General features: G+C 43.0%; 1 protein-coding gene across 1 annotated transcript in view; it reads right to left on the bottom strand.

Moving 5' to 3' along the window:
• slit3 (slit homolog 3 (Drosophila)) overlaps nucleotides 1-16,189 on the bottom strand; it is a 177,915-nt gene that overhangs the window by 83,927 nt on the left and 77,799 nt on the right. Inside the window, exon 5 of the mRNA XM_053505596.1 lies at nucleotides 3,970-4,041. Coding sequence (XP_053361571.1) covers nucleotides 3,970-4,041 — 72 coding nt within the window. The remainder of the gene's footprint in view (nucleotides 1-3,969; nucleotides 4,042-16,189) is intronic.

Below are 16,189 nucleotides of genomic sequence, written 5' to 3'. Positions count from 1 at the left end.
TAAATGAATAATAATCTGCTCTTGTTTTCTGCTGGTTGGCTGCAGTGACCTTTGACTACATGCCAGCGGTCTTTGCTAAGAACCCCAAAATCTTGCAGCCAAGAGAAAGACTCACACATGCTCATACACTACAGGCAATCTGGAAACGCCAATCAGGATAAAACACGTGTGAGGGAACCGGAGCGCCCGAAGGAAACCCACCAAGCAACATGCAAACTCGGAACATACGGGAGGTGAGATTTGAACCCGCAGCCCTGGGAGCGGTGTGTAAGATGACAGCGCTAACCATAAACCACGTGACACGATTAAAATATACTATATAAATATTAAATTCGTATAATGCTCATCCTTAGCGATTAAAAAAAAAAAAAACACGGCGGCGTGAATTATATCCGTTCTTTGTTTCTCTTAACAAAAACCAGAGCGGGGCTTCTCTCAATCACACCTCGGCTGCAGGTGACAGAGCGTCCTCACCCCCACAGCGAGCAGGCAATTCATGCAGCTCTACGCTACATTTGCACTCTATGAATAACAATGTCAGCAGGATGGATGTGCGAGGGCCTCATTCACTATTAATCGCCTCTTCATAGACACAATAACGCGATGCTCTCCGGGTTGTGCTGACACGAGCATATATTGAAAGACATGTACGTATTGAGAGCATCACACAGCCCTCCGTGTGTTATAATCGGAGGAATGACACTCCACTCCGGGCCAGTGAAGACCTTAAAGCGTTCCGGTGGTATGTTTGACTGGAATCGGTGTAGCGTGTCAGTGAGACGTATAGAGACCGGCTACGACTGGAAATGGAGACAGGAGAAACGAAGCGCGGCGCATGGAGGCTTGTTAGCTGCGAAAGGCAACCCGATGGCGATATTAGCCATATGGCTGCTGGTGAAGGATGCTGACTCGTGCAAAGTGTGCTAAGGAGACGTGGGGAAGGTTACGACCGATAGAGAAAGAAAGAAAGATGTGATTCTTTATCAGCCACTACAGCAGTGTACGCCAGGCAGACATTAGGACACAGAACGTATACATGAAAAAATCAATGCTTCTCCTGGACCAGTGCCGCTCTATTGTTTCCTGGTTAACGCAACAACAATAACAACAACGACGCCAGCAAAAACTTAACAAAGGATGTACTATTCCACCTCTTAAATCAAAAGTCACCTTGCTGCGCATTTTATGTCGCGGCTCGGCGGAAGAGCAGGTTGTATTCCCCTTTCCTCCCCTTTCCCGTGAGCGGCTATTGGAAAAATGAGCTCATCTGCTCGGTGCTCACACTCTGGCCAGCCATGCGTGTCCGTGTACATGACATCTAGTGAAAGATAAGCTCTCCGAGCACTCGCTCAGAAACTATTGGAGGGGAAGCTGGACATAACTGTCAGACATTGAAATGCAGGTGATGAGGGAATTTTGAAAAATGGATATGAGTGGGAATGCACGGGGTGTGCACATTGATTTAGAGGCAGCAATGCCAAGAAACGGTGTGTGCGCGGTTGTGTGTGCGTGGTTGTGTGCGCGGCTTTGGAGAGATTCATCGACCAGCAGTGATTAGTAAACATGCGCATGCACACGGGGAGTCGTTTGACCCTGGTCAGCGAGGTCAACACAGGGAGTGGCACTCGTTTAACTGTATCAGACCACACACACACACACACAAAACCAATGCAATTACTGTGCACAACCTTGCCATTAGCTAATGAAAACAGTTGTTCAACCCAGACATAACAAAGTCACTTTTTCTGTTTTTGATAATGACACCAGTTGGTTTTAAGCAGACCAGTTTGTCAATACGAGCGTCTGGCCATATGGGATAGAAAAAAAGCAAGCGCTCTTTCTTTCTCTCTGGGTCTGAAATCCCTTTAACAAAAGGAAAAAGTAGAATAAGCAAAAACTTTTGTCCTTAAAACATCTAAATCGTTCACCTGGCTCATGCCTGGTATTTAAGAATACTTCATTTTCGTCTTTATCTCAATTTTTCTTCATATTAAAACGCCTCAATCACAATCATTCACCCAAATAAGGCTCATCGGTTTAAATCGACAAGAAACCATACATTCTGCATACTTCACATGGATCCATCTTTTAATCCTGATCACAACACTTTTATATTCACACTATGTGCTATTTGTTCCAATTATAAATCAATGAACAAGTTTATCACGCATGGATTGAAAACTCGAGATTTAACGTAGCAGTTAATAAGCCCTGCGATGTAACATTGGCCAATTAGTGAACTGCAAGTTCATTATGTTTAATTAATTGAGGACGCCAAAAATCCTGATGTGTTTAACTATCAATGATGCAGTGCACACAAGGCGAAGGGAAACTGTTTTCGGGGTTTTTTAATATCAGGATGTCCCGAAGTCTTCAATTCTCCTTAATTGGCCTATTACCATTTTTTTAATTAATAAAAAAACACAATTTACTTTGTACCCTTGTGAACGGTCTCTCAGACGGATGCGTCTCTCCCGCAAGGTGGCGACGTGTTATTCGGAGATGTTCAGGGATCATACTCCGATCATATTCCCATCATGGGAATGCGCTTGAACTAAAAATTTCATCCAAAGTCTCTGTTTGACTTGAACACCCTTTGTACTTGTCTTGAATAAACATAAAATCTACTTTAACATGCAGGAATGGTGGTTTAGTGGGTCGCACTGTTGCCTTGCACCTTAAGGGCTGAGGGTTCGAATCTCACCTCTGGACTGTGTGTGGGGGACGATTGCATGTTCTTCCCAGGCTTGCAGGATTCCCTCTCAAAGTAGGTTGACTGGTGCTCTCAAATTGCCTATAGTGTGTGTGTGTGTGTGTGTGTGTGTGTGGCCTGTAATGGGTTGTCTTCACACACATTCCGGCTTATTGATGTGTTCTTCTAATGCACAGTGGTAATGGCTGATCTCCCCTAATGACTTAAAACTGAATTCATTAGCATGCTTTGATAATTATAGCCTCGCACAACTGTATCAATTTCTCATAAGGGTTCTTTTTTACGGCGGCTTTTGGACTCTTCTGTATTATTTGTACCTGTATAAAATAATCAGGCTGACATTGAAGACGGAGCGCAGCGCAGTAGGAAGAGGTCAGTTTTCCGAACTCTGCGCTCCAGCTCTCAGCACGTAGCAGGATTGTACTGACCCCTTTAAACTGGGCTTGGAACGCAAGCACTATCAGATAAAGCAATATCGTTTCCAGGACCGCACCGCATACGTATCAGACATCCACAGGCTGGGGAAGTCACACGGAGGACGAGGTCACATACCACAACCGATCTTTAACTACAAACAGACGGAAAGGCTGAGTAACCTTAAAAGGTACGCTCTCGCATTCGCATTCGTTGCGGCCGGGCTTATCAATAAGCTGTGATTCCCTGACCCTAGCCTCGTGCAAGGTAAAGCTGCGGAATGCGACGTTTATTGTTCTAGGCACGAGAAAGAGGATGTTGCCTCGCAATGCGGAAAATAGAGCGTTTAAACATATACTGTACGTGATTTGACGAAAGATCCACGCCTGTTAGCGGACACGTTGCTAGCCCATCTTCATAATGAGGGTATAATAAAAAAAAAGCACAGTGCCTGAATCTGTTAGTGAGAACATAAATTTGTCAAAGTCCATTAGTGTAATTGCAAGTGGTAGGGGAGCATTATTCATAGCAATATCCTGAACACATCTATCTTACTGAGACATACTGATTAACTGATTCCTCATGATTGCTAAGCTTATCAAGTATTAAGACAAATGATTCGGGCAACCCAAGCTATAGGCATGTGCTGCGTCTCCTGGGAAGCATCTGTCCTCTTCCCATCGGTGAGATGAAGCAACATAGCAGAACTTGTGTTAAATAGTGGAACGAGAAACTTTTTTTTTTTTTTTTTTTTTTTCATTTCGCTCCGGCTTAATGGAGCGAGTGTTTAAATCTTTTTTAGGATGACAGCTGTTTAGAGGAGTGCGGTGCGGCAGACTTACAGGTTCTTGACGGTGGTGATTCCACGGAAAGCCTTACGAGGTACAGCCTGAATCTGATTCTCACTCAGGTCCCTGGAGAGAGAGAGAGGGAGAGAGAGAGAGAGAGAGAGAGAGATGAAATTTTAGGAGGATGTTTGAAGTCACTTCACATTTCCGAGAAACAGAGAAGCGTCTCAGGCCAGATGGGTGTTGAAACAATCCGGCCTTTCTTGAATGATACTCCTTCGCTTTGAAGTCTAAAACAAAATTGTTCAACAGACCATAAATGTCACATCTTTTTTCTTTTGTCTTTGAATCCTCCATCACTGTGAATATGTGTGAGTATTCATGTGTGTGTGTGTTTGCATTCATTTCTCCCACATGCACTCCATTATTATGAATGAAGATATTACAATTACAGTACTTCGAGTAACATGACAAAGAAAAAGACAGGGACAAAAAAAAAAATATTTAAAATGTGCACTCACACACACTCACACACACTCACAGACACACAGAATCAATATTAATGGTCAACATATTTTTCCTAATGTTCAAGTTAGGAGCCAAATGATTTTTGACATTTCGGAATGGTTTCGCTTAACTCTATTAAGCTTGTTTGTTTGTAGGCTGATAACGGCAAATATGATTTGAAAAGCGGAATGCAATTACTAACCAGAGAGGGAAACAAATGAGATATGGAATATCGGCCCGGCTAATCGGAGCGTCTGTCTCTTAGTCATGGCTGCAACACGTAACATGGAGAGAGAGCCGGACTCGGGTTAACCCGTCTGCCCTTGCTACAACCAATTTCACTGATAAACAATCAGGCACGGATCCAAACACTCCCAGGAATTCTGCCAGGCTGGCCGTGTGCTCCGTAATGATGGATCAGCTACAGGACTGCCAGCAATTTCCTCTTAGGAGAATTATACAAAGAGCACTTATTGGACCCACGTTGCTCTTTTGCTTTGCTGAAAAATCCAATACGCAGTTGTATGTAGGAACCAATCAAGTTTCATTAGCGCAAAGAAAATATTAATAATAACTCTGTTATGCTTTTGCAGTAAAGGAGTATGGATTCGTGTCTGGATGGTCTTGATTGCGTCTGACATGTGCGAAGGCTTTGCATCTCTCGCATTGACGTGAGCAGCTTGTGCTTTTCTGTAAACATCCTTTGCTTATATGATCCTGCCTTCATACGAGGAGGAAAAGTGATCGTTTCGAGTGATGTTTACCGCACAGGGGGTCCGAGCGAAACCACGGCTCTGCTGATCTGATGACTCGCGCACCGGCTTTGATGGCATGAATGCAAAGCGGGCGTGAGGGGCGCGGGCAGACGCGTTTTATGGCTGCACTTTTAATTCGTTCTGAGTGCCGGAGCTTGGCCTGAGATTCCTCTCCAAGCTAAGAGGAGAGGACTTCCATGGATAATAAATGTTTTATTGTTCTGTTTACTCAGCTGGATTCAGCCCTCCCATCTTTCCGACTAAAAAGCAAATTGCCCTAGCTAAATAAGAGCAGTTATGAGAACCTATCGCTCTCTCCGGCTGCGATCGAGGCGGTACTCGCTCATCGGAGCGACAGAGAGATTAACTCGCGGCCGAGGACTCAAGACACGGTGGCAGTAAGCGGCACTAGGTGACATTAATGAATAACAGCCTGAAACTTAAAGCAGGAGCTATAAAGCGATAATTAAGGTTTATGAGAGGATCATTACGCCGGATGAATGAAATAGCTACGAACACCGGGCGTATTCTCTCCATCTCAAAGTAGACGTACAACAGCTTTTAAGCACCTGTCAAGTTCTAGTCTTACAAACTGGATTTCATGCTCGTACACATAATCATCTACTGGTTTGCCTACAGAGGTGCCTTAGGGAATGGAAGAGATTAATTCTCAAACACACACACAGACAGAGACACACGCACACAGACGGCATGTGTGTAGGGGGGTGAGTGCATTCGTCTCTCGCCTCTGACAATCTGCTCGCAAATTTCATTAATTTTATTTTCCTTTCGCCCTCCTCCTCCTGACTCACAGGATGGCTGCCATAAATCTCCTATTGATTCCATTAAAGCCTCCCATGTCCAGACAACCTGGCAGCACCAAAACATATTACTGATAAAAGCTCAACAACACACACGGATAACAGAGCGGGAGTGCAAGGAGAATCCGTCCTCAATTGCGTGACACAAAAGGCATAGGTAGAAAAAAAAAAAAAGAAAGAATTACGGGTCAATTCTATTTATCGCATTTTCGGAAATGTCATCCTTCGTCTTTTACTCCAAAAAAAAAAAAAAATCGAATAAAGTGTTTCGGAGCTGGATTATACAGGGCGTGATTTTTATTTTTATTTATTTTTTTCTCTCTCTCAGTGTTTACTCTCCGCAGGAAACGGACATGAAAGGCACAAAGGCAAAATGTGATTGTCAAAGACAAGCAAGGATAAAGAGCATATTACTGTAACACGAACACAGGAAGGCATAGAAGCATCAGCGCTCCCCCCCGATCAAATCACAGCCTCGCTCAAAGCCAGTCTTTTAAAGCTGTAAAGTCAAAGCGCGGCTCTATCTCTCTCCATTTTCCTTATCATGAGCTGAGCGGGGCAGAGCTGGAGAGACTTTGTTGCTTATATGTCTCCTGCCACGGCTAGGCCTCGCCTTCTATCTATCAGGTGCTGCCTCGTTTTGCTCCGCCGCGCCGTTATCTGAGTGCCGAGTTCAGACTGAGGGTTTGAGTTTAGCCTTGTAAAAAAACCCGCATCACCCACACACTTACACACACCCTACTGTATAACTCCTGATAAACTTTATACCTTAAGCAACACTCACACAAGACTCTGATTACTGTTTACACCATTATCAAGGATGGATCAATCAATCCGTACAGCCCTGTGCTTTAAGACAGTCTTGTCATGTTGGTCACCTCTAGAGCTTCTGGGCCACGTGAAATCCTAATACACTGGGCACGTGACCGTGACCATGCCAGCCCATTGTAATGGCATCAGCATTAGACAGAGAGTCCCAGGGCTCCTGGAATCATCCTTACTTACTTACACCACCCCCTGTATCGCACCACATGTTGGTCACTGTTGTGTATTTTTTCACACCCGACCCACGTCAATACACATTCCCTTTACCATACACTCCCTGCACCTACAGTATACACTCTTCATACCGCAACCTCTCACTACACCCGTAAACGAGATCGTATTAGACCAGTTAGCATATTAACATCACTCCACTGGCTGCCCCCTTTCATTTAGAATTGACTATAAAGTTTTATTACGGAATCTTTTACCGGTGTAGCACCTTCATCCGTCTCTGAATGCCTGGGAAACCAGGTTCCAAATCGAGCCTTAAGATAATCTAGAGCTAACCTTTTTTCAAACATAGCATGGAAGCAGCATAAATCAACATGAAGCAGATTTTTGCTTTTATGCACCAAAGATCTGGAACGCATTACTAACAAATTTTCATCAGACTTCATCTATCACTGGGTTTTAATAAACAGCTTAGAACTTATTTATTTTGTTTTTACACTTGGACTTACGTCTGCTACTTAATTTCTGGTTATGTACCTCTACAAAGCAAATTTATAGTACATTATAAATATAAAAGTGTTATAATAATAATTATAATTACTAATCATGTCTCTGGACTGTGGGAGAAAACCCAGCAAGCATGGGGAGAAAATGCAATGCACACAGACCACAAGCCGGGAACTGAACCCGCACCCTGGAGGTGCAAGACGACAGTGCTAACCACTACACTACTGTGCTGCTATTATTATTATTATAATTATAATTATAATCTGCTTCATGAAGTTACACACCTACAATATCAGATAAGTGTGGATAATACAGTATTATAACGCAGTCGCCCTATCATCTGGAGATCACGAGTTCGATTCCCGGGTGAACCTTTCGCAGCCGGAGGCCTGGAGGGAGCTGATTGGCCGAGCCCTCTTAGAGGGGAGGGATGAGAGGTACTTTGTGCTCCCACATTACTCACGGCGTCTGTGACCTCACGCCCAAAAAAAAGTAGAAAGTAGGGAGCCTGGAGAACTATTTCTTGATGCCTAAATTAAAAATACAAGAAGGTCTGTCTCTTTGGAAAGAGAATATGAAGAAATGATGGGTGGGCAGAACTGTATGGTACCAATATAATAGTAATTAAAAAATTTTTATTGATTGGACCCTATATATAGTAAACGTGAATAGCATTGAAGCTGTTCTTTAAATGTCACTGTTGCTTTCACAAGACCGTCTGTAAAAAATTAAATATCACACGAATAAATTTTTGCCCTACAGTATATCACAGAACTGCTTCATGGAAAAAAAACGATTGGGCGGAAGTTGAGGATTAACCTCCTATAACAGCAGGTTTAACAATAGTGCGGTTTGTATAAATTATAAATGCATGTTAATAATTGGAATCAATTCTATAGTAAAACTTTCGCAGATGCTTTTTTTAAAATCAAAAAATAGTAAAAAAAAAAAAAAAAAAAGTATGATTGTACAATATTGAAATGGTTTATTCTTTACATTTCACCCAACTACAGTTTCAACTACTCTGATGATACACAGTACTGTCTTTGTGTATGGATTTATTTCCACTTCCCACAGATATATCCGTACATTACATATCAAATCTATCCATCACACACACGCACAGGTGAAAGGTGACCGATACCCGATGGCCATTCATGTCAGAAACTCTGCATTATTCATGTAATCTCAGACCCTCATAACGGTGACCAAACCCACTGCCTTTATATTCCATCTAACCGGCGTTAGACCAATGTTTCCAGCTTCAGGGAAGGTCTTCACATCTCGCTCTTTAGAGCATGAACTGAGAATTCTGCATGTCTTGTTTGACACGTGTGTGTGTGTGTGTGTTTGTTTAGGGGGTGGACATTTAAGGCGTGAAGATTCCAGAATATCTAAGAGACAAACGGAGCACCGTGGGGTTCAGGCTGCACTGCCACACGCGTATTAGTTTTTCATCAGGATGTCACTGGGAATCAGGCACCGGCGATGCCTCGGGGTGATGATGGGGTTAAGACAGTGGCCACACAGGGTCAGGCACTACTCTGTCTGTATATACACACACACACACATACACACTTGGGGCACTTGGCGTTATAAGATGCACATTTTTGATTTCTTTCATTAAAAAAGACACAGCCAGAACCACAGGGGGAGAGCAGGACCCCCCGAGGGCTCCATAAGCATTTTGTTTTATGAAACCAAAGATGTCTTCAATGGACGATTCTCCCTGGTGCAATCGCTGCACATTCCCATTCCAGCTGCTGTTGCCTCTCTGCATGCTGAGTGCTCTCCCTCTCTCTCTCTCTCCCTCTCTGAGTCGATATCCATCCTTCTCTCCTGTAATAGTGGTAGGCCACTCCTACCACTTCTAGAGCTGCAATTCATTTAACACTTATTATATAAAGATACATAGAACAGCGCATAATAAATACAGACCCCGACTCATATTTCAGCCTTTTATAGCTGTGGTTATGGCTATGATGGGCGGTGAGCAGTACGCTAGGATTCTTCTGCAGTTAGCGGCGGTCTCCTTTTTTGGTTTATGGCCAGTTCGGAAAAAAAAAAAAAAAAGGACACAAATTAAAACACTATGGATTCCTGGCTCTGAAAGACTCTTAACTGTAATTGGCTTTCAGGATGACAGTTGCTCTTAATTAAACCAGAGAATAGAGGCACGTTTTCAATAGACAGTATAATAAATAGCAGGAGGGTTGAGGCCAAATGTTTTCATTTGCTTTCAGTGTGAGGAACCATGACTGACCTCTGCCTCGGATTCTCCATATAGCACAGGCACGCATAATCAGGTCGCTCTCTGCAACAAAAAAAAAACGACCTTTTGTGTTCCGTATGAATTACGACTGCGAAGAGACATATACTAGATTTTGGCAGGTGGCAAGGAACCACACGCTGGCTTTGGATGCAAACCTGCCTGTTCTTCGTGATGAGTGAGACGCAGCTAGACATCATCTTGTTCCTATACTGCTGTGGTTCCCGTTTGTTCGATTTAAACGAAACAGCAATCCAGAAGAGTGTAGGTTAATACTTGTTAGGCGTGTACAAGGCCGAAGGCAAATGAGAGCTTAAATGTGGTCACAGGGGAAATCTAGGCAGCCGAGGATCTACACTACACATCTTAAAGCTTCTTTCAGGGAAAGAAACAGCGTTGAGATCTGAGGGACGCAGAGGCGTGCGAGAACAAGCCGAGGAACTTAAAAGAACCGAGAGAGGAAAAAGCACAACATACATGTACATCATTTTTTCCCGATGTACCGATCAAAGCTTGGCAGCGGGAGTCCTTGTGTTCTACTCCTGCCATCGAACTTTCTGCCCTTGCTTAACGTCTTACATCCAGCTCAAAGACTTCTTGATTTAATTAACTTAAAGCTTTATGAATAAAAATATTCCCGTATTGATCATCCTCAGCTCGCTGACGCAGGCCAAACTGTGACAGTCATTCGCTTCATTACGCTGCTGCACGTTTTTTTTTTTTCGTTTTCTTTCTTTCCGCTGGTAGTAGAGGGCATTGAGAAGAGAACAGCTTGTAAATCATTGTAAATGGCCTCAAACGCTCCCTTGGGTGCCCAAAGCTCGCCGCTTGAGCTTCTACATTCCCGTGCCGCTCCCGAGATGGAGTCGGTATGGAAATTATAAATGGAAATAGCTCTGCCCACCTCCCCTCGAACCCCTAAACCCGCGTAAGTATCTATTATGTTTTGTCAATACTTTAATTAAATTAGACAGTTTAATGTGATTTATCCTGATCCATACCCTTTATGGTTATAAAAGCCTTTTTGGCTCCAGGCCCAAAAGATGTCGAACAAATTTAGACGAGTTGGAAGGCGGAAAAAAAAAAAAAGAAAGAAAAAAGGAAGGAGGAATAGTTAAAGAGATGGGGCAAGGAGGGCAATTTGTTATTCGCTAATTCACTTTTATTCCTCTTCTGCCATTTAGTTTAATTCTCTTTTCTTCCACCGCACCTTCCCCCTGGACAGGGCCTGAGCGACAGAGCAGGCTTTTAGAGACATTTAGAGATGTAATAAAATGTCAGTTATAAGAGATGACAGGACCGCATACAGACAGCCCTGTTGCCCTGCCTGAGTGAATTTCAGATTGGAGTGCGTCAAAAAAAAAAAAAAAGAAGGAAACCGCACTTCTATCAGTCTTATACAAAGCCAACTTATAATTGACAAAAACGATACAAAAGGGATAAACCTGCTAATCAAACAATAGGATTGAGAAGCTTTTAAGAGGAGCGTTCTGCCGGCCCGAAACAGATGACTCCGCTCTTCAGTCTCTCTCTCTCTCTCTCTCTCTCTCTCTCTCCGCTCACATCTGGGCCCCTCAGTGGCACAGCCATAAATAATACTGAAGAGATTAAGAGATTGGCTGGGGTGGAGGTAGTGGGGGGGGGGGGGGGTAGAATGGTGTAATGGGAGGTGGTGTGCGTATCTGCACAGTTTCAATTCATCTCATGGCAGGTCGCAGTTGCCACGGAGACCAGGAGCCATCCTGTCCAATTAACTGGGAGCTAGTTGTAACAGGTGCAGGTGCTAGTGTGGTGCTGAGAGTGTGTATTATTTTGTGTAAGTGCAGTTTTTTTTTTTTTTTTAACAATTTACGTCTATGTGTGTGTGTGTGTGTGTGTGTTTGCATCAGACAGATAGATAGACAGACTGAGACACCGCCTTTTCAATTAACGGAAAATGCAGAACGCACAGCATAAGGCGTGAAGTTAAATTGTTTCCAAAAGTCCTGTCAGAAATGCCACGATGTCTGGCAGCTAAAAGTTTCCAAGAGACTGCTTTTAAATTAGGACGATCTGCCATACATATTAATGCACTGAATAACACCAAACACACAGTACAGTAAATATCTTTTTTTTTTACATAATACTTTTCTTTTATGCCTAAATGATTGCAGAGGTTCTTTCTGATATAAGCATTCAATTAAAATTCTGTGTAAGACCTACAGCTGAGAAAAGCACTGAAATCATGTTTAATGGAAACGTACTTAGAATTGAAGGATAAGGGCATTTGTTCAATCAATACAGGTTTAAAGTTTTCAACAGCGAAGCAGTGAGAGGTCATTTGGGGTTCTTCCATTTTGCTCCAGGTTTTACAGAATTCGTAGGCTATCAGATCTATTTCATAAAAAAACAGCAAAAAAAAAAAAAACTGTTAATAAATACACATATCATATATACAGTATATCAGGTATGAGCACCTGGTAGATCCGGCCAAGCTTATCAGCAGATCAGTAGAGGTGATTATTTCGAAGAAAAATACTGCAGCAAAGATCTAATAAATGTACAGAAAAAACTGGCCGTCGTTCAGCGACTTTAGTTTTCTAAACACGCACAAGAGCAGCTTCTGTATCGGGTGTTGCAGTTTCTCCAATCACATGCACTTCTGTCTGGATTCACTAAAGGCCTTGAGTCCAAACTGATGTCGCTCACATTTTGGTACATGGCAAAAGAATACTACGTCTTATTATTTTAAGACATAGTATGGAGGGTTAGAGGTAAGCACTTCAGGAGGTGTTGGGGGTTCGAATGTTCTCCCAGTGCTTGTATTCAGGCTTCCTCCTACAGTCCAAAGACATGCAGTGTAGCCAGACCGGCGTTTCCGAGTTGCCTGTAGTGTGTCTGTACGGTATGTGTGTGTTTGTGCTCTGCAATGGATTGGCATGCCATCCAGGGTATACCCCGCCTTGTGCCCTAAGTTCCCTGGGCCCATAGACTAAAGGCCCTTCACAACCCTACACAAGGTAAGGGTGTGGATGGATATTCTGAAATACTGTATGTACCTGGACTTGCCAAATTATTAGTATTTGCACACATAGTATAGTATTCTTTATGTGTGTTAATCTTTTTTCTACAGAAGCAGCAGTTTTCTGTGTTTCCTAGCAGCCCATGTCTACAAAAAAGCAAGGTTGAGATGTTGCTGTTGGTATTTCGGCTGCTCCCGGACAAGGGGTCGCCACAGCGGACACTTACAAGCTTGGCACAGGTTTTACGCCCTTCCTGAAACAACCCTCCCATTTTACCCGGGCTTGGGACTGCCACAGTATCTAGCGGCTGGGGTTTGGGCACTGGCTGGGAATCAAACCTGGCACGACAGGTAAAACTAAGTACATGAATAAACCACTACTGTCTTTTTTGTCCTCTACAGTGATGCGTCTGGTGGACAGATTTGAGTTTCCAGTGCCATTTTTGTTTGCATATTCTGAATGACCATGGCCTAGTCACATCATCTCTGTTTTCTCTGACCTCCTGCTGTCCCATCACCTCGCTCGGTGTGTTTAGGGAAGGCATGAGCTCATGTATTATCTTTGGCGTGATAAAAAAAACCCTGGTGTTCTTTGATCAAGGCAGAGCATGACAAAAAGAAAAAAGACAACTGCAACCAAAGCTCCACCCAGTAACACATATCACGGCCCATTTCCAACAGCTCTATCTAATACGATGAAGCATCTACAGAAGGCACATTCTGTAAACACATTCCCAGAATGTGGCGTGTTGGAAACTGAATAGACAGAGGGTGCTTTGGTTTGCTGCTTGGTTGGCAAATACGCCTAATCTCTTTATAATGAGAGTAATCCAGTTATACTCAGTAAATGGCTAGCGTCAGGATAATTGAATAAGAGCCAAAGCAGGCTTTGTGTTGAAGAGAAGCAGCCCTGCCTAAAGCAGCATCCTGCGCCCTGTCAATGCAAACCGATGGCGAAGGCAATCACCATACACCAATTCGATTTCTGCACCTTAACATGCCATTAAGAACTAATCATTCATGGACTGAGTCAAACTACAGTATAAGTAGATGACTTCTGCTGGTTTTCTGGTTTAAAACTTGACTGAGTCTGATCTTTGTAGTCACCAACCAGCTGGATGCACGATCACAATCACTGGTCTATTGTTCTCGAATCCCAAAACTCCTAAATTGGATCAAATACTGTACATGGCTACAGATAATGGGGAGCACTCATTCAACTAAGCGCATTACCTCAGTTGCACTGTGAAGGACTGCCCTTCAGTTTTGAAGCGTCTGATTAAATCTACAGAGAAAATATATAGCTCCATACACTTCACAAGTCATCCTGCTACTTCTCCGAGCAGTCACATAATCGATCGGCAACAGCGACCCAGTTCTACCGGCATCCATACACGCCCATGCCATACATCTACCTCTACCATGTTTGACAGATGACGTTGTGGGATTTGGATCATGACCCCTTCCTTTCCTTCTACATATTCCTCTATTCTAGTCATTCTGGTTACTCAGTCCAAACTGACCATACATGAGTATTACCAGTGGATTGAATATTAAATAAACTGTGGTAAACCATCTGTTTTCACATTCATGGAGATGTCACTGAATTAAAGATGTTGGCATTGATACACCAACCTCCTCCAGAGCGTTCCTAACGTTTTTAGCAATAAAAGACTTCTGTGATCATCCCCTCTAGTTGCCTTCTATGGTCTTCAATGCCTTTTGGTGTTGCTAAGTTTGCCAGTGCATTCTTTCTTTTTAATAATGCACTGAATTGTTGATTCCTAAAGTTTCTACTGCTTTTTTCCACAGTCGAATGATGGCCCCCTCACTTGCATCGACACCTCTTTGGACCTTCCAAATGCAAATTCAACACTTGGAAGCAACTCCAGACCTTTTAGCTCCTCAATTTGTCATGAAAATAAGCCTGGCCATGAGCCTGCTTATCAGTCAATTGTTGAATTACTTTAGAGTGTTTTAAAATGCAGGCACTATGCAGAACCCTATCTTAACTGCTTTGTGTCAAATATACCGTACTAGAGTACAGGGGCAAAATCCCAAATATTGTCTCGCTATTCAAATACCTATGTACCTATGACAGTACATCTAATAAAATCTTTTAAGAACCAAGGTGTTACAGCTAGTGCCATTGATTCAGTTTCTTGGTTTGTTCTGCTCCTGAGATCAGGATACTGTGCACATTTTCTTTTTATCCCTTTGTCCATGTCACTTCCAATTTACTCTAATTCCCCACCAAAAAAAACATGCGTTTAAGTGGATTGTCTACTATGGAGTGAGCAAATGTGTGTGCATGGTGCGCTGTCATGGACTGGTGTCCCACAAGGTTGGAATACGCTCTGGATACATTGTGACGTCATTAAAAAATGGATGACCATGTATGGTTGAAATCTTTAGAGGCGTTTTATGGGGAGTAAAGGGAGTGATCCAAAAGGGCCTGGATCAAAAAAGACCTCTTTTTTTCTATCTGTAATTACATGAAGGTAAACACAGAAAGGGAAACCTGACCTGAGAAAACAGTAACTGCATCCAGAAAAAGAGTGAAAACAAGTCAGAACAAGAACTACGGGCTAGGACCCTTGGGGCCCCAATCAGTCTACAGTTCTTTTTTATCCTTTTATGTTAGAAAAATCCCCCCTTCTCCTTTCCAACAATGGCCACCCAAATGCGGATTCATAACAGAGAAAGACAAACACAAAGGTTTCCATTAAGCAATAATTACCTCAGTCTCTAATGTGGAAGAAAAGACATGTGTCATTATTGTAAGCTTTTCCAGGCTACTTATTTCTCATTCAGGTTCAATGTTGGATCATTTGGGTCATTTCAAAATAGCAAGCTCACCCCTCATTACCCTTAAGGTACAGCACGAGAAAACAAAATTAATTTTCTGTTTCACGCAGCAGGTTTTATATCAGTTTTATAAAAAAAAGGCACCAGGTCAAAGTAAGGAACTATTCATGCACATGAACATAAGGAAATAGATATAGAGTGAGATGTGTATAGATTGCAGGCACCTCCTCAACCACAAGATGGAGCCCCCTGGCTTCTCTCAACCCTTCAGCCAACCAATCAATAAGTTCATCTAGCCACAGGCTGGCACAATGACTCAGGAGTCCTGGGGTAGGCCAAGTGCCCTGGGAGCCATAATATTCACCCACACGTTTATATGTGAGCACATTAACACACAGAAGGTCTAAGGAGAGAGGGTGGTAATTATGACACCTAGTATCTGGAGTTGGGCTTGGAACTGGTCTCCAAACCGCACACTGGAGAAAACTGGACATGTAACACTGCCTGTAGCTGGCCCTGGAACAAATCCTGCAGATAGTGTGGGAAAGCTTCCGTGCACTGCTTCGCAAAAAAAAGGAAACATTCACGAATATTGGAAATGAGTTTTTAA

This window comes from Clarias gariepinus, chromosome 10, assembly GCF_024256425.1.
Source record: "Clarias gariepinus isolate MV-2021 ecotype Netherlands chromosome 10, CGAR_prim_01v2, whole genome shotgun sequence".
Lineage (NCBI taxonomy): Eukaryota > Metazoa > Chordata > Actinopteri > Siluriformes > Clariidae > Clarias > Clarias gariepinus.
The sequence above is the reverse complement of the archived record's forward strand: the minus strand, read 5'-3'. Positions and strand labels throughout refer to the sequence as shown.